Consider the following 26,330-nt stretch of genomic DNA (forward strand, 5'->3'; position numbering starts at 1 on the left):
CTAGACAACACCAAATATCATAATCTTCAACTATGGTTATAAATAATATTATGCTCATCTCTTTCTCTTCTACAGACATTGTATTCTAACTAATGGTTCCACATATATTTATTTATTCCTATCAATTGTTTCCTCTCTGTATTTCATTTTTTGCTTTGTTTTGTTAGTTTTTCTATTGCATAGTTATAATACTTTTGGACTGATTGAAATATATATTTACAAGGTCACAATAACAGTCTGACCTAACAGAACGAATTCCATCGTCCAAGAAGTCTCTCTCTTATTTTCCTTCAGTTAAACGGATCTGGAGTGCCGCAAGTTGCAGGCTGACCTCAATGATATTCATGTCAGGAAAAAAAAGCACCCAGTACACAATGTAAGGTGGATGGCATTAGAAAAGGGCATCCAGCCATAGAAAGCATCACAGCCACAGGCACTGGAGCATGACTAAAGTCAGCTGACTCATAAGATCCTGTCCAACCTTTCAAGCCACACCATTATAAAAATACATCATCATCACCCTTCGACCTACCTACGGTTGGTCGGAACTCCATTGATGATCCCTTTCCACACTAGACGGTCCTGTAAAAATACATAAACTGAGACCAGATTTAAAAATTAGGCTTATTGTCTCCAGTATTAACAGATCCTTCTAGAAAATCTTTTGGCTTCTATCTAATATACTCAAGTCACTACTTGAAACCTTTCAAAGATATGTTGAAAACTCCATCAAAGTCATCAACAAACAAAGATCTTAAACAAATAACAACCCTTTTAGTTTAGGCGCTGTTTTCCTACACACCTCTGTCCCTGCAATCCCTTACTATCAACTTACTAACTGAACACATTGCCCCCTCTCATAACCTTAATTGCTGTTGGCCCACAGCACCAAATATCCACAAACTGTTAACTGCTATAATGAACAACACCATTGTCCAGTTCAAGGGGTCCAATTTACAAACAAATCTCTGAACTGCCAAACTTGTTAAGCTTGTCAGGCCAACCGGCCAACACTTATATGGATCAGTTACAATCCAGAACATTCAACAAGGGTGACTCCAGTGCCATTTTTTCCAAGTATGTGGATGACATTCTCATGTTAACATCATCTCATGAGGAGGCTGTTAAAATATACAAAATATTCAACAATATTGATGAACATATAAAATTTGAAGCTGAGCATCCCAGTAACTGCTTGATTTGTGATCCAAAAGGAAGGATTGAATATACAACTTCCACACATTGAACTTTCGATGATGGGGGCCTTAACAGAAAGCAGGCCAATCAAATTCGACGACTGGCACACATGCCAACCTCTCCTTCATTGGACACTAAACTCTACTTGTGAAGACCTGTTGGGGCAAGTGAAATCGAAATCATAATTGAACCATATTCGATGACTGGTACTTGTGCCAGTGGAGCACTAACAGCACTGTCCAAGTGTGATCATTGCCAGAGCAGCTGTCTGGCTTCCGTGCTAGTAGCTGGATGCCCTTCTTAATGCCAAGCACTCTGAGAGTGTAGTGGGTGCTTTTATGTGCCACCGACACGAGGGCCAGTCAGGCGGTACTAGCATTGGTCACGCACAAATAGTGCTTTTTTACGTGCCGCCTGCACAGGAGCCAGTCCGGCAGCACTGGCAACAACTACACTCGAATGGTGCTTCTATATAAATATGTGTGAGTTTGTGTGTGTGTGTGTGTGTGTGTGTGTGTGTGTGTGTGTGTGTGTTTACATATATGCATATTTGTGTGTGTATATACATTTTAATGTTAGTATTGTATATATTGATTTATTCATGCAAACATACACACACACATATAATTACATATACATATCCGTGTGTGTGTATATACATACAAACATACATACATACACACACACACACACACACACGTACACTCACTTATAAATAGGTTGAAACACACAACAGAATATATTAATGGATTCACCTCATACATATATATACGTATAGATGTTTACATACACACACACACGCACACATACACATTATTCATTCCATTTCAAGTCACAGATGCAGTAAATATAATGTTCGGTGCAATTACCTTAGAATTAATGAAATCCAGCAGCTTCCACCTATATTTGACCGGGTTACATGGCAGATCTTTGCCATACCTGTTACTAATCCACCATTAACCTCTTACAAAATTCCAGAACATTCCTTCTCATTTCTTCCTAACAATCCATATCTGCACCACCCCATCTTAACCCCCTCGAATCCACCCACCTACTTTTAACATTCCTACTGCCACGTTGTTAAGGTGTTTTTACACAGCAATACTTAATTGTTATCAAATTAACAAGGAATCTTATAGAAATCAGCTCCAAATACATGATTCTTCTTTCCACAACAACTCATTAAACAACCCATCATTTCTTTACAATATATTCCTAAGTTGTAATATGCATAAAGGGGGAATAAGATAAATTTCTGGTTTTTCTTTCTTTTTTTTTTTTTGTTTTGATCGTCTTTGGTGCAACAACGGAACCATACAGGAGGTTGAACTCAGAGCTGTTATAGTCATTAAAATATACGTGTGCATTTATATATTTATGTGTATATATATATATATATATATATATATATATATATATATAGGGAGAATTCACAAAAAAACAACAGACAAAGACAGATGGTGTAGAAAGCAAACAGATGTATTAGTATAACGCTCGGAGAGTGTAAAAGTTTTTAACGTTTCGAGCCTACGCTCTTCCACGGAAAGAAACAAGGAGAGAAAAAAATGTGTGTTAGTGGTCAGCGATCTATCATGGCAAATCAATATATATACATATATATATATATATATATATGTATTATTTTTTTAAAATTTCCCACAGGGGGCCAAACAAGGAATTAAGTTGATTACATCGACCCCTGTGTCTAACTGGTACTTATTTAATTGACCGCGAAAGGATGAAAGGTAAAGTTGACCTCGGCAGACAAAATACTGCTAACCATTTCGCCCAGTGTGCTAACGATTCTGCCAGCTCACCACATTTATATATATGTGTGTGCATGTATGTATATATGTTCTCTTCTGCTAATTATTTGAAATCTTCATATAAGGAAGAATCTTGCTTCTAACAAAAATATCAAACTCCATTTTCATACTGGAGGTAACAAATGCAATGTCATGTTGAACTTCAGAATAGTCTTGAATATTTTTACAGTTCCACTTACAAATTGTATTTGTAATGGGCAAGGTAGCTGGTTTATTTCCTTCTCTGAGAAGCCTAACTTAGATTGATACTTAGGTGAGGCCTAATGTTCGAAGGTCATGCTTCACCACCTCATCTCAAGTCCTCCTGGATCTACCTCTTCCACAGGTTCCCTCAACCGCCAGGGTGTGACACTTCTTCACACAGCTATCCTCATCAGAAAACAGTAATGGATTTAATGCCAAAATAAACAGAAGTAGTGAAAGACTACTATCTCCTTAGAATATTCCTTCTGGAATATTTATATCAAAGATGATCTTTCCAGTCTCAGGTGTGTGAGGATTGTTACTCAAGTCTTTGTGAGCCCCTCAATGGCAGCAATTAAGGTTGCAGGTATTTTTGCGAAATGTAGACATTTCAGCAGCCATTTGTAGGGAACAGAACTGAATGCTTTCTGGTAAAGTCACAAGGGTACTGCAGTGTTTGTTTTCTTTCTTCAAACACTACAGCTTTGTTTATCAAAAGCTGTTTCGCCCATCTCCACACCCACTTCTCTCCACCAGCCTACTCATTAGTCACTGGGTTGTTGGATGGTTGAGGTAGCTTGTGTATAGCAATGTTCCAGTAAGCAATGGGCCTATAGTTTCCTACAAACTCAGTGATTTCATTCTTTGTTACAAGATTCATCCATGCTACAAAAAACCAGTTTGGTAAGTCAAGCTAATCTTCTGTAATTCTTTTGAAGATACACATTAAAGACTTTCTGTAGCAAATTAGCCTTATGTATCAGTATCCAACTATTAAGTCTCTTCGCGCTGCCTTCCTATTATGGTAAAACTTTCAGAGCTGACAGTCTACGTTTTACCATTGATGTTGATATAGAATTCTCTCCTAACTGTATTTAACCCCAATACATTTGGGTTGAAGTCCCTCTTTCCATCTTCCACATTATGCTCAAGAACAATTCAAAATTTTGAGAAGGGGTTTTCTTTAGAGTATAAAGCTTTCTTTTCTCATCTCATTTAGTATAAGTCACAAACAAACGTGTGATTGGTCCTGGTTTGCTCAGATATTTTTCTACGATAATGAAGTTTTTCTTCGATAATGAAGTTTTTCACTCAGTATTGTGAATTCAAACTTTAAAGTAATTAGATTTTTCTCAAGAATTATTGCAGAGTTTTGTTATTTTTGGCATAAAATATAATTGGTAAGGTGCCAACTCATTATTCTCTTTACATTTTATTATCATGATTTAACCATCCGATATGGCAGCACTGATTGTTGATGTTTTCTTTAAGTCTTGCTTTTTATCTGGGTTGCTTCCATTTAGTAATTTCTTTAGCATGTGCACAGCAGGTTTCTCATGGGCATTCTGTAAGAATAATTAGCAGTTGTGTATAGGAATGTATTAATTGTCCAGTAATTAAAATCACATGACTCATCAACAAAACTTTCAATATGAGAGCAGTTGACTGTTTCTTTAAACACATTAAGAAATGCCTGTCATTCGACGACAGCTCACAGACACTGGGAAAATTTTCCACAAAATGTTGTTTCAAAATGTTTTTAAGCTGAATATGGCTGTGTGGTAAGAAGTTTGCTTCCTGACCACATAGTTCCAGGTTCAGTCTCACTGCATGGCACCTTAGGCAAGTGTCTTCTACTGTAGCTTTGGGCTGACCAAAGCCTTGTGAGTGGATTTGGATGGAAACTGAAAGAAACTCACTGTGTGTGTGTGTGTGTGTGTGTGTGTGTGTGTAGATATATGTCATCATCATAACCATTTAACATCTTCTTTCCATGCTGCCATACACCTGGGCCAGGTGGGGCAGGTCAAGGAGACATGACACGTGTTGCAACAATAAAAAACAGGACATCAATGCACCAAAATGAAAGCCAGATCAGAAAATTGTTCCAAGGCAAACAAATGGCGTCTGCCAAAGGTATCCAGGTGTCATTCCATCACCTTGATGTTAAACAGGGCAACAGATTTGGTTTATTATACAGGATTAAGCAAAAGAGTATTCCGTTTATCTAATTTCACACGCAGACCATTTAATCAACTTAAGGCTATGGCACACAGGCATTGGGATTGAACCTGGAACCTCAGGAGTGCAAATCAAACTTATTAAAGCAAATGGCTATACCTGTTTCCTATGACAGATAATACAATAAAGTGCAGCCCCCACCCCTATACCTTCTCAAATTCAAGAAATACTATAAACACATCTAATAGTCATTAATATATAATTTAAGCAGATCGATCTTTTAAACACACACACACATGCATATTTACACATATATATAAATACATACACACACACATATATATATATATATGTATGTATGTATTTACATGTATGTATGTATTTACATGTATGTATGTATGTATATATATGTATATATATATATATATATATATATATATATATATATATATATATATGTATATATATATATATATATATACATGTATTTACATGTATATATATGTATGTATTTTCATATATATATATATATATATATATATATGTATATAAATACATACAGAAATACATACATACAAATATATAAATACATATATTTATATATATGTTTTATATATAATCTATATATAAAACTGTAGATAGAAATGAATATATTTATATCTAAATATATTATTCTGACTTTAAGAGGCCTGGTTTTTCAACATATCCAATAATATTACCTATTTCTTTAAATTCTCCAATTCCAATATCTGATTCCTCAGTCAGTCCATATTCTGTGTACCATTCCATTTCAAACACGCAATTACGTAACATTTAGCTTATCTATAACTTATTACACACATGGGAAATTATATAAAGATCTGGTAATCTAATAATATTACAGCTAGACAAACAATCATGGTGAAAATATATATAATAGATACAGAAAGATATATATATATATATATATATATATATATATATATATATATATATATACTTCCTTATATAGATGCAGCAAAACTTAAGTGCAAACATACATGTGTGTATGTGTGCATGTATATATATATATATATATATATATATATATATATATATATATATATACATATAAGTGTGCAGAAACGCCAAACACATGCATATGTAAAGAAACACTATAGAAATCATAAGCTTTTGTATAAAAATTCCAGCCATAGCATGGAGGAAATTAAATATATCGATATAAATTCGATATAATTACCCAATTAGCTAAAAAGAGAATAACTATACATATTGAATTAATCTGATGGTAATATCTCATAGTGGTGTTTTCAAGTAGTATAGAGCCAAGTTCATCCACAACGAACACTAGTAATTATTTAAATAGCTACTTATAATATTAATTTTATTGATTACTATTATTTATTGTTATTAATATTATTATTATTATTATTGTTGCTGTTATTGTCTCACAAAGAAGATACAGCTACGTATAAAATCATTGCAAAATAGGTAACTTGGAAGTGTCAGGGGAGTATTTAAAGATCAACGAAAAATTTTTAAATTACGAAATAAAACAAAAAAAAATATACTTTGAATTTAAAAAAAAAGTCATAAATATGCAGCTATTATTATTTTTCACTCGTTTCGGTCATTAGACTGGCCATGCTGAAGCCACTGTCTAATGAAGAATTTTAGTTGAGCGAATCAATACTAGTGTTTATTCCGTTTTTAAAAAGTCTGATACTTATTTTGTCAGTCTCTTCTGCCGAACCACTAAGTTTCAGAGACATAAACACACGAACATCAGTTGTCAAGTTGGGGATGGGGTGGGGGGGAGAAACACAAAGACACACACACACACACCATCATCATCATCATTTACTGTTCCTTTTCCATGCTGGCATGGGTTAGGCAGTTTGACTGGAGTTGGTAAACCAGAGAGCTGCACCAGGCCCCAGTCTGTTTTGGCTGGGTTTCCCCAGCTGGATAAACCTTCCTAAACACCAACCACTCTACAGAGTGTAATGAGTGTCTTTCACATGTCATACACACAACAGGCTTCATTCAGTTTCCATCTGCCAAATCCATATGGATTTGGTCAGCCAGAGAGTGTAGTAGCCCAAGGTGTCATGCAAAGGGAGTGTTGTAGCCCAAGGTGTCATGCAAAGGGACTGAACCTAGAACCATGTGGTTGGGAAGCAGCCACATGTATACAAATAGAATAAAAACAACCATCTTTTATCAGTTCTATATTTAAAAGATGAAGAATTATGTACATTATTTACATTTGACAGATATTTGTCCTCATCTTGTTTGTTGTAAACAAATCTCCCCCAGACATCTGATGGAGGCTGAAGGGTATATCAGCCGAAATGTGTTAACAACAAACAAGATGAGGACAAATATCCGTCAAATGTAAACAATGTAAATAATGAACCATTTTTTTTATTTAAAAAAGAAATGAAGGAAGATAAAGATGCTTTTGAGAAGATCTTGGTGGCTTTTCTTTAAAAAGAGAAAGAAATAAAGAAAATAGATTGGGGTAGAATAATAAGAGAGGGTCATTTATGAAGGGACTCTATTATGAAGTTAATCACACACACACACAGATACATGCACAAAATGTAGAATTTCAAGGACAGTATAAGACAGTGGTAGGATGGCACTGATTGTTTTAGCATAGGCATAAGGCCATAGAGTTGGAGGCCAATAATGGGATGGTCAATGATATGAGACTGGGTGTTTGAGTGCACCATCACCTCCACCAGCACCCCTGAGACAATGAAAGTCAAATTTGTTGTTGGCAAGGTTTAAAGTCAGTAAGTAAACAGACATGACTAAACAGCAGATGTCATTTGATCTGATAATTTACCAATTCCACAACTGTCGACCATAATTAATAATAATTGTTTCTAATATACGGACAAGGATTTCAATTTTAAGAGGAAGAGGTGTGTGAGAGAGAGAGAGAGAGAAAGAGAGAGAGAGAGAGAGAAAGAGAGAGTGAGAGCGGGGAGGAGAGAATGAGAGAAAGAGACAGCTTATTTATAATAAGGATATTTAGGTTTAGAAGGGTGAGTTGCGGTAAATTTTTCAATCAATCAATTCTATCAACAATAATCAGGAAAAGAACTCCAAATAAAAACTACAAACTTCATAAATGTTGTTTCTAAAAAAAAACTATCTTCAAAAGCAAAATCTACCATAACTCTTATGATTCTACTTTTAATTACACAACAGTTTGCACTTGAAAGTAGTCCATGACTTTGTTCATACCTTGGCGTATTAATACATTGTCACGTCATCCACAAAACAAAAAACAGAACATAGAAGGAATTTATAATGATGTGTATGCAACAAAAGGGAAGGTGTAACTTGGCTACACATGAATTTATGGATGCATGTACAGATCTCTATATATACAAGCATATATATACACAAGCATATCCATGTGTATGTGTATCTCACCTTTTCTCCCTCTCTCCCTAATATATGTTTACATACACAGATAACTATGTATATATATATATATATATATATATATATATATATATACATGTATATATATATATATATATACATGAGTGTGTGTGTGTATGCATATTTATATACATACGTGCTATATCTTTTCCATATTACATACACATCAAACACAGACATGCACTCATTTAAACTGAGCCACTACTCAACTCCTTTCTGTGCATCTATGTACATAAACACACATATACACTCACTGACACATCCAGTAAACACCCAGGTACATTTTTCACCACCGTCACCATACACACACACACACACACACAAGTATATATCACCTGATAGGTGTAGAAAAGGAAACTGGTGAGATGAACTAACGACCTCCATGCCAATAAATCTTTATTGGATCTTTCAAGAGTCTGACCAATTCTTGGGCATAGCATGATAAAGAAGTAAGAATTACATCTATCTCACTGCCGTACACACACAGACACACACACAATGCTTTTTTTTCCCCACTCATTAGAACTCCTGCCACAGCCGCCACCATCTGAACTATCTTTGGAAACTGGTGGACATCAGGCATCAGTTTTAGCAACCAGAAATATTCATAGAACTAAAATGTTTTATAAAATCTTACCGGTTGAAGCAAGGCTTCCCAACCAAGTTCAAACGCTAGCTAGAACTGTAAAGGGTTTCGGTAGTCTGACTTTGGCAAATGGACAGGATTCAAATAAATACAAAGAATCAATTCTCTCTCTCTCTCTCTTTCTTTCATAGATAGACAGAAATAAGAATATATTATAATTTAAGCTCTCATCACCTGACATAAAGCCACCTCCCTCAACACTACACCCACCTCCTCAGTTGAGAGATCTTGTGCGTCACTCGGTGACTTCACCAAGGCCAGGGTCCCATAAAAAATGCACACAGTACTCCCTGTAAAATGGTTGACATTGAGAAAGGCATTGAGCTGTAGAGAGCATGACATTGATGCTGTGATATGGCTCACTAGCTCCTGTTCAACCCATGCCAGCACATACAGACAGACAGGTAGATAGAGAGACAGACAGGTAGATAGAGAGAGAGACAGATAGATAGAGAGATGGATGGATAGATAGATGGATGGATGGATGGATAGATAGATAGGTAGATAAACAGATAGATAGATAGATAGATAGATAGATAGATAGATAGAGAGAGAGACAGATAGATAGAGAGATGGATGGATGGATGGATGGATAGATAGATAAACAGATAGATAGATAGATAGACATGTGTGTGTGTGTGTGTGTGTTTATATATTTATATATGTGTGCATGCATTTAAAAAAGATTTGTGTAAGGCCAGAACACTGCAAGAAGGTGCAACAGAAGACTCACAGCAAATCTCTTTAAAGTTACACCACACAATACTTCACCCAAACTACCTCATTTGATATATATATATATATATATATATATATATATATATAACTAGGTAGACACATATATAGATAGGTATACGGATAGGTATGCAGACAAAGCAAACAGACTGACAAATCCATAAAGAGCTGGTAAGACAAACAGACAGACTGTTAAACGGACAGGTAGATGTTTTATTTTGGGTGTTCTCAGTTATTGTGGTACATAGCTTATATATGTATAAACACGGTGAAACAATGTTAGACAATGACAAAGGTAATGTTTGTAGTAGCTAAAGCTGTCTTCCAGAACAAACCTATTTTTCTCCAAAGACATAAAAAAAGAGAAAATAACTTTTGACACTCTCGTAACTTAAAAATAGCATAAAATGGAGAGAGTAAAATTTAGAAACAAGCTGGTAAATTTAAAATAAAATATCTGAAAAAAAAGGAAGAAAATAGGAACTAGATGAAATGCAAACAATGGTGTAGATGTGGTGCTATGGTTGAGAATATTGCTTTGGAACCAGGTGGTCTTGAGTTCAATCCCACTCCAGAGCACTTTGGGCAAGTAGCTTTTAGTGTAGCTCCAGGCTGACCAAAGCCAAGTAAATGGATTCAGTAGATGGAAGCTGAAAGAAGTGAGCTGTGTGTATGTGTGTGTGAATATATATATATATTGGGTCATCCCATAAATAATGCAGTTTTTTCATACTTCATTTTTCAAAGTGTACTCTCCTTCATTTTTCTACAATGCTCTTCTATCTATCTGGTAGACTTGCAAGGCCTCTCTTCCAAAATTCACTTGTCCGTGATGAAAAATACTCTCCAGTATGTTCTGACCTCGTCTATGGAATTCATATTTTTCCATCCAAAAGATTTTGAAAACTACAGAATAAATGATAATCAGATGGGGCAATGTCCAGCGAAAATGGTGGGTGGAGCATCATTTCCCATTCAAACTGCTCCAGCCTTTGGAATGCCATCCTCACTGTATGTGGCCAAGTGTTATCCTGATAGATGAACACCTTTCATCTTGAAACCAAAGATGGTCATTTTTCTCCTAGCGCTGACTTAAGCTGCTCAAACTGCTCACAGTAGATCTCCTTTGTTATCGTTTGATTTGGGTTTAAAAGTTCAAAGTGGACTAAACCTTTCATATTCCACAGATAGCAACACCTTTTGAGGATATCAAAGAAAGAATAAAATAATAGGGAAAATTAAAAGATAGAATATCTGACTAGTGCTGTACTTACCTACTACTATAGAATGGGAATGGCCAGCATCACCTAACTCAACTTCCACGCTCGTCCGGTATTCTCCTTCCAAAGTGCCATGTTTATGACCGGATAATATTAGTTGAGAACCTAATTGGTTATACCATACTCCTTGTAATGTTGCACAGTTTTCTATTTGCTTGCCATACGCTGAGCATCTGCCTGAAATCAAGGGAAACAGAGATAAAGCTTGGAAAATATATATGTATATGTGTGTGTATATATATATATATATATATATATATATATATATATATATGGTGGGAGGTGTGGTATAGAGACATATGGAGGTGTAAACATACATATAAATGAGTGTGTATATAACAAGATGAACAAGAATGGAGAAAATCACATCTTCAGTTGATGATTGTACCATACATTACCAATGATCGTTACCAGCATATTTAGAAATAGGAAACTGTAAAAATATCGGACAGACAAATATAGCCAAAAGTTTATGTTTATACAATGTTATCAAGGTAACCCAAAACTGGCTAAATTCAAAGTGAACTGAAATAATATCTATAATACATAGAAAAAGAACATTAAGAAGAAACAGGATATTCTAAGAAAAGCCAGTTTAGTATTTAAACTTATGATGATATTGTAGCTAATGAAAGAATAAAAAATAAGCAAATAAATTCTGTCACAACATTTAGTTATCTAGCTATTCATGTATGCTAAAAGAATTTCAAAATATGCTGATTAGATTATAGGAAAGGTAATTGTAATTAAGATGTTATTTACTATTGAAATATTTAGATACTTTTCTATATTTATGGGAACATTTCAATGTAAAACTGGTTCTACAATTTAATCATTTTAATTTTAAAGTAATTATATAATTTTCTATAGGCAAAGATCACATTTAAAGTTATCAGTATTGTACAATGGAGCATAACTAATAAAGGGCCATTTTATATTGTGGTTAATGTTCCTGTCTTTCAAATCCCAAATGCATTTACTAAGATTCCTAGAATTACATTTCCTCCTAAACTTAAGAAAAGAAGAATGGTTATATATAACAAGAACAATGACAACAACAACAACAACAACAATGATAATAATAATAATAATAATAATAATAATAATAATAATAATAAGGAACTATGGAAAATGCAGCTAAAATGTATCCCAGTAGTTATATGTGCATTGGGAACTATCCCTAAACATTTGAGGAAATAGGTATAAAACCCAGTTTAGTACAGTTGCAGAAAACAGTTTTATTAGGGACAGCAAGAATATTTAGGAGGGTTCTTGGTATCTAAGGCTACTTGTTTTAGCCCGACGTCAGGATTCTTTTCTTTTGCAACAATCTAACCTGTTGAGTGTATACAAGTAATAATAATAATAATAATAATAATAATAATAATAATAATAATAATAATAATAATAATAATAATAATAATGGTTTCAAATTTTAGCACAAGGCCAGCAATTCTAGAAGGAAAGGATTAGTTGATTTCAGTGGTCCCAGTACTTGATTGCTATACTTTTTATTGAGCCTGAAATGATGAAAGACAATGTGAACCTTGGGAAAACTTGAAATCAGAATGCAATTTATGTATATTTATACAGACATTCACACAAATATATTCAGATATATTTCTGCAGCTTGCCAGTTCCAGTCAAACCATCTGACCGATGCCCACATGGAAAATGGATGCTAAATGGTGATGGCGATATTTATATATACACACATATACATATATATTCATAGATATATACATGTACATCCATACATATTTAAATGTATTTATACATACACACACATGTGTGTATATGTGTGGTTGTGTGTGTGTGTGTGTGTGTGTGTGTGTGTGTGTGTGTGTGTGTGTGTGTGTACATACACCTATAAAGATAATATATATATCATACAAATCTCTGTATCTAAGTACAAAGTCTCACATTAAATGAATTCAGGTGGAAAATTATGCTTGCACATATATATATATATATATATATATATAGATATGCATATATATATATATATATATATATATATATATATATATATATATAGATATGCATATATATATATATATATATATATATATATATATATATATATATATATATATGTATATATATATATATGTATATACATGTAGATGAGTGTACATGTGTGTGTGTGTGCCTGAAGTAGCAAGATATATAATTGATATGTGCATGTGTGTGTGTGTGTGTGTGTGTGTGTGTGTGTGTATGAAAGTGCTTATATGTGTGTGAGAGTGCCTATATGTGTGAGAATGCCTGTGTGTGTGTGTGGGAGTGCTTGTATGTATGTGAGAGTGTCTGCGTGTGAGAGGAGTGTCTGTGTGTATGTGAGAGTGCCTGTGTGTGTGTGCATGTGTAGTCCTTTAATTAGCGTTTGTGAGAATATAGGAGTGTTGTTCCATGGATTTGTGGCAGCTGTTATACCACAGTGTCCTTCATAAGAAAGCAGCTCCACCAGCGCTGGCACCGCCACCATCAGCCTCTTCACCATAAACCTATCCACTTAGTTCAAAATCATCATCATCACTTCTCATAACTATAGCCACCTTCATCATCATCATCAACATTACCACACACATCAGCTCTATACATTAATATCATCACCATAATTATTATAATGCCACACCAACAAGAATGTGTGTATATGATACTAGAAATAGCAGCCAAATATCTCTCTAATTGCACCCTAATGTCTTAGAAAGTGACCCATTTGATAATGTTGTCCAGGGTTACCTAAAGATGCAAAAGAATGAGAGAATGCCACTGATCCCAGATCTGTCCAATCAGGGCTGACTTGTTGCAAACAACAACAACAACAAAAATCATAATGCCATAAAGAGTACCTTAACCAAAAAGTACCACCACCACTTCCATCCCACCATCCTACCACCACCACAACCACACCACAAGCACTCATACAACAGCAGGAGTCAGCTGTATTCCAACCATTCCTACAAAATGCAGAATTTATTTCACTTTTGTTCTTTTAACAAAATTTCAAAGCTTTTTAAAGATTAAATAAAAATATATTTTTCTTCTTTTTTACAAAAAGAAATTATTTGATGGGGAAAAAAAAACCAAAAAAAATACAGCAAACAAAAAAGTTTGGGTTTTTTTTTTTTTACATTTTTCAGTAATTCTTGCCTTGCCCCAACTGTAACTAAAAACATTGTTTTGATGATGATCATCATCATCATCATCACCATCATCGTTATGATCAATTATTATCATCATCATCATCATTATTATTATTATTATTATCATTATTATCATGAATAAAACATTTCTACAGTTTCAGCATATCCTGTTTGAGGTGAGTGAGGTTTCATTTTGATAAAAACTACAACATAGATCATCATCATCATCATCATCACTGTTGTTTTTGGTTGTCCTAGTTATTTATCATCGGTTGATGTAAACAATAAAGTAATGCATAGACAATGCCTTGTGTCATTCAGTTGCATCTTCCCATGTTCCAAGTTCAGTTCCTGCAAAGACCCAACTTTGCCCTCCTTCATTCTTCATTCAAAGAATTAAATACCAAACCAGTGCAGGGATGAAGACAATGCTTTATTCCTATGCTAAAAGAATTTGTAACTCAATTCAAGATTTAGAAATCTCTCAGCACCACAGAGAGATGATGATTGGATGCAGGACAACAGAATCATGTGGATTGCCTAAATGGAGGTGGGGCATAAAACCAAGCAGCTCAGTAGAAGCAGAGGCCCCTTCAACATTACTGCGGTGCCACAGTTTATGGTATATTAGATTGATTTTAATATTGTGGTGTTTGTTTGATTTTCACTGGAACACACAGCAGCAACAACAACAACAAACAAGAGAAAGAACAAACAATAGCAACAGTGACAAGAACATGTGCGATGAGCAAATCTATGACAATAGCAACAGACAGCAAGAAAAACAACAACAACAACAACAACAACAACAACAAGAACAACAACAACAGCCACAGCTAAACAAATGCAACAACAAGAACAAGTTAGTCTAGTTATGATACAACTGCAACAATAACAACAACACAGTCTACAATTAAAACACCACCTTTGACATTAATGTCACATTAAATTAGGAAGATTTTTGCTAAATAAAAATAATTAAATAAAAGTTGAGGTTGGCGTGGGTGGGTGGGGGATAGAAAAGGGGAGGAAATGATATAACAGCGACACAAGCACATACATACATGTAATATGTAGGCTCACTAACGCACAGAAATACACACACACACACACATTCACATGTGTTCATGTGTGTATGCATGTATGTGTGTATGCATGTATGTGTGTATGCATGTATGTGTGTGTGTGTGTGTGTACAAACACCCTTTCAAATACAAATGCTTACATATTTACACAGGCAGACAGGCAGACAGACATGCATGCATACTCAAAGCATACAAATGAGATAAACAAAGGAAGTTTTAAAAAAAAGAAAAAACTTTACATTTTGTTGTGGGTGAGGGGACGAATGGCCAAGAGGAGTTCAAACTCTGCCAAGGTCGCCTTTGATTTTTCATCCTCCAGCGGTCAACAAAAACTTGCATCAATAAAATAATGAAATTAATTTAAAGCCTTCAACTGCTTCCAACAAACATTTCTGGTCTTGGACCAATGTAAATAGACATAATTTGGCAAAAGTTAGTATCTGCAGTGTTGATTCAGGATTTTTACATTCTGAGTTCAAATCCTGTTGAAGTCATCCTTTTGCAACTGATAAAAATTAAGTAACAGTTTAAAGGGGTACACTAGCAAAATCTCAAGGTCTCAGTCTTTCATCATTGCCTCTGTGAGGTCCAACGTTCAAAGGTCATGCTTCAGCACCTCATCCCATGTCTTCCTGGGTTCACCTCTACCCTGGATTCCTTCAAGGGTGGCACACTTCTCAGAAAAAAATTGTTAGCTTTCATGAAAACACACAGAGAATTAAAAAAAAGGGCACTATTTAAACCAGTATTATATAGTACCGACTCCCCCAAACTACGAAGATTAAAACTTATAACCAGGCCAGATGTAGCACATTTTATGTATCCTGACCACCCAGCCAGATGCAGTACTCCAGCGAAACCCAGTTAGTAGAACACTGAAATAAACAAACACATCAAAGAAAGATTTAGTAAAAGTCAGATTACTAAGTTCAATTACTAAAATAACCGAATACTAAGCCAAACAGTTCTACTAGATTTTGTTTAATAAACATCCGTGTTCACTAAAGTTGATACTAAAAACAAGCAAACTTGCTTACCATAAATTTTATCATCTCATTGTGTTTTTCATTTCTATTTCAATAATCGATAATTTAATATAGAAGTATAAATTGTAATATAATTGTATAATTGGAACAACATCAGCAAACAAGTTGAATGCTTCAAATTTGTTAAGAAACAACATTGAGGCAACAACAAATATTATAGAAGAGGTGTTGAGAGGTCCATATTTTATCCAATGGTGGCCATGTAACGTTTTGGCTTTTGGCATGAAATCAAATATGTATTTACAATTACATAATAACAACTTACTAGAATCGTTACTGAAGTTCCTTCCACAAGCTATTAGCTTTTATGTAGCCATTCTAGAAAAGCAGTTAGTATGCAAATCAAAATATTATTGAGTATCAAACTTGTACAATGTCGACAGCAAAGAAACATAAATAGTGACTAATCACATAATTCTTCAAAAATTGAGAAAGCTAAACAAAGCGAAAAGTCTATCTTTTAAGAATTAAAAAAAAAAAGACTGCCAAATTGAGAGTTATAGCAAATTAATGAGAAAATTAAACAATTTACACTCATTACACCATGGAAAAAAAATACGTTAGACAAGGGAAGACTTTAAATATAAAAGAATCCAGGAACTGGCTCTAAAGAATTCGGTAATCTTAATAACAGGTTCTCAGGAACTGATTATTAAAATTACTTTCCTGGGTAGAATCCACAGAGAGGATTAACTTTCTAAATATCTGAACACTTCAACTGATAGGCAAATATGAAGCTTTAGGCAAAACAATAAATATTGGAATCCTTGCATCCTTCTGATTACCATTCCATGCTGGCCGATAAATATATACACAGAAGACTTTCAAATGTGTAAGTGGATCCATCAAAAGTAACAAAAGTTTGATTCCCCAATGGAATATGCATCTAGAACAACCTTTTGTACTCTACCCTCTTGTACTAATTTATACATGTTCATACTTAATTATGCCCTCTCAGTCATCATCATCATCATTTAATGTCCATTGTCCATGCTGGCATGGGTTGGACAGTTTGACCGGGCTGGTAAGCTGGAAGGCTGCACTGGACTCCAGTCTGATTTGGCATGATTTTCTACAGCTGGATGCCCTTCCTAACGCTAACCACGTAAAATGGGTGCTTTTACGTGCCACTGGCATGGGTGCCATTTGCATGACACCGAGGTGTGTTTATGTGCCAATTTGCGCGACACCGGTATCTTCCATGACTGCAATTTTGCTCAGCTTGATAGTTCTTTTTCTCAAGCACGACATAATGCCAAAGGTCTTGATCATTAATTATAATTTGATAAAATAGCAAAGGCTTCAAATGACAACAACGTATGTATAACCATTCTTTGGTAGTTTCTCAGACAGTGGCACCATCCTGGTAACATTTCTCAGTTTGGAAAAGCTTAATACAAGAATTAATACTCAGCTGTAGCTTTACGAATCAAAATATTTCAGCCTTTTTAAAGTTGGGCTCACAAAGCCAATATGAACACACCATAATTGACTTGATGTAACAATATCATCTTGTGAAGACATGTGGCATGTTGCACTCACAATCATGAGATCGTGGTTTCTATTCCCAGGCTGGCAGTACATTGTGTTCTTGAGCAACACTTCATTTCACACTGTTCCAATCATCATTAAGCATCTGTTTTCTATGCTGGCGTGAATTGGATGGGTTGACTGGATTTGGCAAGTCACAGAGCTGTGCCAAGCTCCACTCTCAGTTTTGGTAAGGTTTCCATGGCTGGATGCCTTTCCTAGGGTCAACCACCCTACAGAATGCACTGCATGCATTTTTTTGTGCTACTGGCACTAGTGAGGTTGCTTTTCAAACTGTGAACTCCTTGTCTAACCATCCAACCCATGCATGCCAGCATGGAAAACTGATAATGGTGATGATGATGAGGATGATGAGGATGATGAAGATGATGATGACGAATATGATGATGATGAATATGATGATGATGAAGATGATGATGATGATGTGTATATATATATATATATATATATATATATATATATATATATATATATATATATATATATATATATATATATATATATGACAGGAAGGACAACAAAAGAAAGAAAGAGTCCTCGATATGCAAAAAGTGTCACATATTTTTCCAGATATATATATATATATATATATATATATATATACCAATGTGAGCATATCTCTGCAGCAAGAACATTCTTCTCATAATGTATGTCAAAGCGAATGTCTTTTACACAGTGCAGTGAAGTCAGTGAAGTCAGTCAGCTTTACATAAATAGGTTCAATTGTTTTCTTTTCCCTATTCAAAGGCTGATATATAACATCTTGCATATTTCACACATATATTGTTGTTTGCCGGTGACTCCAGGTTGCGGCAGCCATGTTGGTGCAGCTTAAAATCATTTTTCATAAAAATCTCTGCTGCTCCAATGAAAGTGCTTGGCTTTGTTTACCTTGTCACCTTAGTTACATTCGAGGTCATGTCTGCAAACGTATTGGCATATAAATCATGCAGAAACAAAGAATTTGTCAAGTTGAGTTATTTGGTTTGGTGAAGGCGCTGGATTTAGCACAGGCTTGATTCTCAGTCAAGTTGAAGAATAGAGAGAATATTGGCAACCAAAACGGTTTCACTACACTTTCCTTGTTGAAGAATAAAATCCTAAAGATATTTCAATATGTCACTTCGTTAACCTAGGTTCCAGACCATTGTTAGCTTTAATAAAACCATATATTGTATTTCTTCATTGTGCGGTATTTAATTCATTCTCAGTAAAGTTGAATTTAGTTAAAATTTCAGTGTTATTAGAGATTAGCAAGGTAGATGGAAACTGAAAGAAGCCTGTAGTATATATATATATATATATATATATATATATATATATATATATATATATATATAAAATCATCATTATCATCATCGTTTAACGTCCGCCTTCCATGCTAGCATGGGTTGGACGATTTGACTGAGGACTGGCAAAACAGATGGCTGCACCAGGCTCCAATCTGATCTGGCACAGTTTCTACAGCTGGATGCCCTTCCTAACACCAACCACTCCGAGAGTGTAGTAAATATATATATAGAGATAGATAGATATAGATATAGATATATATGAGTGTGTGTGTGTGTCTTCATGTCTGTGTTTGTTCCCCACCCTTGCTTGACAACTGATGTTGGTGTGTTGACATCCCCTATAACTTAGCAGTTTGGCAAAAGAGAATGATAAAATAAGTACAAATCCTTACAAAAAAATATGTAGTAGGGACAATTTGTTCAACAAAATTCTTCAATTAGAAAATTATTATTTTAAAATCTCACAGTCTGACAAGAGAAACTAGCAAAAGGTAAAAGATATCTATTTGGTGAATGGAATTGAGACTGAACAAAAGACAATAGCAGAAGAAAGAGGAATGCCAAGCATAGATTCGAAACTGGAACTCATCCTTTCATTACCATATTTCTGTAGAAATGAAATTCCTTTATCTTGATTAATTTTCAAAATAACGAAGAATTTAATGAAATAACTTTGTCATTATTAAGCTGGTGTTTGAGACATAAATTAACACGAAAACTTGAAGGAAAGTTTTCAATTTCGATAACTTCAAAATAGGAAGTTTTGATATCACAGAACCAGGGGTGGTCTCAGACAGGTTGGAATCAAAAGGGTTAATCGAAGAGGCCGGCACCAAATAGTAAAATTTTCTTCCAAAATTTGAAGAATATTATAATGGAAATTCTAGTTCACACTGGGTTGATGATATTATAAGGATAAAATTCAGTTTCTATTAGAATATCCAAAATTTGGATAACATCATAATGCTTATAATGGTAAATCTCGTACTAGCAGCAGCAACAACAGTGGCGGCAGGTTACAAAGTTTGATTACTATTGTAATGCTAAATTTCAGTTGTTTCAGGAGAATAAAATAAAAAAAAGGGCATTACTATTATTATTATTATTATTATTATTATTATTAATATCATTGTTGTTGTTACTATAACCATCACCATCATCATTCTAAATTCAGGTTCTGCAGTAGACTACAAAGTGTGGATCTTATTATTATGATAAACTCAGTTCCTGCAGAAGAATTGGAAATTTGGATATTAATTTAATGAAATTTTTAGATTCTACACCATGAGACTCCAAACTAAATTTTCTGCAATTCCTCTGTTATTTTAATGGCAAATTTCAATCCTGGCAGAAAGTTGGAAAGTTTCACAAACATCAAACTAAATTTCCTTTGTAAGAAACAGCTGACACCGAAACATCATCGAGACTCTTCTTGTCTTTGTTATTCCATTTCAGTTATTTCTTGTGTCGATGAGGGAAGTGGTGGTGGGTGGTGTGGGCGGTGGGTGGTGGGTGGTGGTGGTGGTGGTATAGGTGGTGTGATGTAGTTAAGAGTGTCTGACGTGATGTATTGGTGATATTCAGATCTGAGTATGTTATGTGATGTAGTGTGGTGGCAGTAGTGGTGGTAGTGGCGGTGGTGGTGTTGGTAGTGGCGGTGGTGGTGGCAGCGGCGGTGGCAGTGGTGGTGGTGATGTCACGTATAGATGAGATGTGCTGATGGTGATAGAATGATGTTGATGGCATGGTGGTGATGCGACTAGGTGATGATGTGGTGTCGTGGTGATGTGGTAGTAATGTGAAAGTGGTGGTGGGTGGGGGTGGGGGGTGAAGATCATCATCATCATCAGTTTAACATCCCCACCTCCAACATTGCTTGAAACCAATGTTGGTGTAATTAACATCACCGTAACTTAGCGGTTCGGCAAAAGAGGCCGGTAGAACAAGTACTAGGCTTACAAAGAATAAGTCTTGGGTCGATTTGCTTGACTAAAGGCAGTGCTCCAGCATGGCCGCAGCCATATGACTGAAACAAGTAAAAGAATTTAAAAAAATAAAAGAACATGTTTGGCCATGGAGGAATATTACTTTGCTTGGCAACACTTGAGGATTGGTGCCATGAAGGGAATCTGGTTATAGAAAATAAAATCTGCCTCAATAAACTGCATCTAACCCATGCAAGCATGAAAAACTAGATGTTAAGATGATGATGACAATGACGATGATGATGGGGAGGATGATGATTTTGTCCCACAAGGGTTGGCAAATTTCCTTTCCCACCCACAAATGAGCGACTACCCTGATTTTCGTTTCTCCCTGTTGATTACATAAGATATACCCCTAATCTCATGTGGGTAGCCGGCATCAATACTCTATCCACTGCTACAACTACACTGGACAGAATACCAGCTGTTCTTCTTTGCCATGATCTTAAGGAGAGACAGCGCTAAAGAGTCGTCCTGCTTTTGAACGCTGTCCTGGTGTTGCATGCATCACAGAACCATAGACTTTCTGCATCTTTCCAGCATACCTGTGATGCAAGTACGCAGATTATGGCAGGTGTAATATTTTCAATCTTGATGCCTCTGCTCTGGGAACCTAACACTATGCCTGCAGATTACTTGCAGAGTACTTATCTCAGATAATCCTAATCATTTTTGTGGGTGGGTTAGGGTTAGGGTTAGGGTTGCCACTTGTGAACTTTGTTCAAAGTTGTGGGCCAGAGGCAGTGGTGTTCGTCTTCTTGCAGTTTGGATAATGAGAAACAGGCAGAGAGAAATAATAGACAGAATACAGAATATAGTAGAATAATACAATGCAGAATATATATATATATATATATATATATATATATATACACACACACACACACATACATATATATACACACACACACATATATATACATATCTATATGTACATTATATATGTATATATATATATATGTGTGTGTGAGTGTGTGTATAAGCTTATATAGAGACATAGACACAGACACACAGACAGACACACACACACACACACATATATATATATATATATATATATATATATATACACACATATGTATTTATATGTACACACATACATATATACATATATAGATGTGTACATAAATATATATACATATATACATACACACATACATATGTGTATATATGTACACACACAAACACATGCATATATATATGTGTGTGGGCGTATGTATGTATATAAATTCATGACACCTTGGATGTATGTATGTATGTATGTATGTATGTATGTATGTGTATATATATGTGAGTGTGTCTAAGATAATATAAGATGCAGTTGTTCATAGGTAGGAAAGATGGAGTGGAGATATGACACACACACACACACACATATATAAAAACTTATATGCATATGCATTATAATATTATGTGTGTGTGTGTGTGTTTGTGTATGTATATATACATACATAATACTATAATGCATATACATATGTTCTTGTGTGTACGTGTGTATTCACACCTTTTTTTTACTTTGCATTTTTTATGAATGTTTTTTTTGCTGTTGTTTTCCATTCTTTTCTTTCCAACATCAAACAAAAACCATCACCATCATCATCATCATCATCATCATCATCATCAAACACTCCTGCCAGTTCCATCAGCCAGACTAAAACATCATCTCTCACAGAATATTTGATTATTACGTTGGGGCTAGCAATGGTGGTGGCGTTGCTGCTGATGGTGATGGAGATGATGGTGATGGTGATGGTGAAAGCGGGGGTGGGCATGGAAGAATTCATACTTTATCTGATCTTCACATTTCATTACATATGTAAAATAACAAATAAGTAACAGAATAAACAAAGTAAAAAGGGAACAAAAAAAAATAAATACAAATAATAACAAAGAGTTAGACAATGACATAATAATAATAATAATAATAATAATAATAATAATAATAATAATGATGATGATGATGATGATAATAAGTGAAAGAAACGAAGAAGAGGAGAGAAAAGATGAGAGAAAGGGGGGAGAAAGAAGGACAGATTGAGAAAGACAAAGAGAAGGGAAAAGAAAAAAAGAAAAAGGAAAAAGAAAGAGGGTAGAAAAAGAAAAAGAAAGAATAAAAGAGAGAGAGAGAAGGAAAGAAAGAAGGAAAGATTGAAAGACAAAGAGAAGGGAAAAGAAAAAAGAAAAAGGAAAAAGAAAGAGGGTAGAAAAAGAAAATGGAAGAATAAAAGAGAGAGAGAAGGAAAGAAAGAAGGAAAGATTGAAAGACAAAGAGAAAGGAAAGGGAAGAGAAAAAAGAAAAAGTGAAAGAAGGAAAATGAAAGAAGAGGAAAAAGAATAAAACAAAGAAAAAGAGAGAGGGAGAGAGAGAGAGATAGAAGGGTGAGAGAGAGAGAGGGAGCAAATATAAATCAGAACACTGTGGCCATGCTGGAGCACCGCCTTTAGTCGAGCAAATCGACCCCAGGACTTATTCTCTGTAAGCCTAGTACTTATTCAATCGGTCTCTTTTGCCGAACCACTAAGTTACGGGTACATAAACACACCAGCATCGGTTGTCAAGGGATGTTGGGGGACAAACAGACACACAAACATATACACACCCACACACACACACATATATATATATATATATATATATATATATATATATACAATGATGAGATACACACACACACACACACACATATTTATGTGTAAACATCTACAGTAGCTAAGATGTCAAAAAATGGTGAATGTGCTCTGCAGACACATTACCTGGGACTTGCCCTGGAACAAGTTTTGGATATTGTATTTAATGCTTACTATCTAAACCTTAATTCTTTAACTTTAAACTTGACTTATATACATACATATATGTGCGTATATATGTATATATATATATATATATATATATATATATATATATATATATATATATATATATATATATATATATAAATATATATATATATATATATATATATAAATATATACAACAGATTTCTTTCAGTTACCATCTACCAAATCCATTCCTAAACTTTGGTCAGCCTGAGGCTACAATAGAAGACACTTACCCAAGGTGCCATGCAGTAAGATTGAAACCAGAATCAAGGAGCTGAGAGGCAAACTTCTTATCACATAGCCACACCTGTGGCTATATACCTACACTTCAAAAAATTTGACTGACTTTAGGTTTTTCATTTTCATTTTATTGTAAGAAAAATAAAAACATTGGAATAAAAATGTTTTGCTTTTAGAATTAAATTAATTTCCATTGCACTCTACAGGTGTGAGTTACAGAACGTTAGATGCAAAAACATTACAAGGAAAGAAGATTGTGGCTTTTGAAATGGAATGTTGTAGAAAAATCTTTTGTATTTCATGTATTGAACATGAAATTAAAGAAAACATTAAGAAGGAAATTATTGAGAAAAGTGCATACCACAAAATTATTGGCAACTGCTGAAGACAGGAAATGAAGTTGTTAGGCCAGGGAGTGCAAAGTCTACTTTAACGAATACGGGTTTGCACTGCCCATGACCTTTACAAGCTTTCTTTCTTATATCTTATACAATGGAAATTGATGTAGAAAATGCTTGACATGAAATTAGGCAGAAAAAAATGTGGACATGTAAAGAACCAGAGCTTTAACCGTTTTGATATAAAACCACCTGAAACTGCCCTGTTCTTCAACAGAAATTCCTTGTTTTAAAGTGATTGAGTCTTAAAACCTTCCATGCTAATTTATATTCCAAACATCATCTTCATAATGACAAAGTTGTTTAATAAATTCTTCATTAATTTCAAAATTAATTAAAACAAATGCAGGTGGCACGTAAAAAACACCTTTTTGAGCGTGGTCGTTGCCAGAACTGTGTGACTGGCCCTCATGGCATGTAAAAACACCCACTACACTCTTGGAGTGGTTGGCGTTAGGAAGGGCATCCAGCTGTAGAAACTCTGCTAGATCAGATTGGAGCCTGGTGCAGCCATCTGGTTCACCAGTCCTCAGTCAAACCGTCCAACCTATGCTAGCATGGAAAGCGGACGCTAAACGACGATGATGATGATGATGATGAAATATTTCAAAAGAAATATGGTAAAAAATGGTTAATCTAAAAGCTGCAACAGCATAAACTCTATTAAAAGAACACAAGGGTCAGAAAGTGACAATGGTAAAGCAGAAGGTGTGTTAGGAGTGCCACCGAAAGAGTGAACCAACAATTCCATTTCTAATGCCTGCAACATAGTAAATTCTACTTGAAGAATCCTTGAACAAGGTGGTCATGTTAGACTGAGGAATGAATTAGGTTTAATATCCAAAATATATGAATAATCAATATATATATATATATATATATATATATATATATATTCTGGCAGCGCAAAGAAGCCAGGAAAAGTCTCAGAATGGCTACAAGAAAGTCAATGGTGTGTAGAGACTCAGTTTTGAGTAAAGTGCATCTGTTCCTGCTTGACTGGTTCTTCATAGGTGTAAACTGATTGTAAGTTAGTGGTTGGGTTTATTGTGAATCAATTGTTGGGAGTTTTCTTTGTTGTTAAGTAAAGCAAAACTTTTAGGACACCACAAAAAATACAAGACAACCTCTGTGTGTGTGGAGGGGCGACTGAGAGGGAGAGTGTATGTGCGGGGGTGAACATGTATGTGCACACACAAACACAAAAACAGATATACACGCATTCATACACATAAAGGTATGCATATATATATATATATATATACAAATGAATGACTAAACGAGAGAGAATTTTGAAATTATATATTTACCTATGTTAGGAATGGTGAGGAACAATCATTTATGGCTAACTTTGTTACTGAGAGAAGAAGCATGAAAATGGTTATCCCTACAGTTTCTTTATAATTTTATATCATCATCATCATCATAAATGAACATTCACTGTCCATGCTAGCATAGGTAAGATGTTCTGAGTGGGGTTGGTCAGCTAGCATG

General features: G+C 34.8%; 1 protein-coding gene across 5 annotated transcripts in view; it reads right to left on the reverse strand.

Moving 5' to 3' along the window:
* LOC149132928 (uncharacterized) overlaps positions 1-26,330 on the reverse strand; it is a 270,983-nt gene that overhangs the window by 36,053 nt on the left and 208,600 nt on the right. For all 5 annotated transcript variants that reach the window (XM_089361913.1, XM_089361910.1, XM_089361914.1 and 2 more), the window contains exon 3: positions 11,265-11,447. In XM_089361913.1, coding sequence (XP_089218039.1) covers positions 11,265-11,447 — 183 coding nt within the window. The remainder of the gene's footprint in view (positions 1-11,264; positions 11,448-26,330) is intronic.

The sequence above is a fragment of the Octopus bimaculoides genome, chromosome 13 (genome assembly GCF_046866305.1).
Source record: "Octopus bimaculoides isolate indiv1 chromosome 13, ASM4686630v1, whole genome shotgun sequence".
Classification (NCBI taxonomy): domain Eukaryota; kingdom Metazoa; phylum Mollusca; class Cephalopoda; order Octopoda; family Octopodidae; genus Octopus; species Octopus bimaculoides.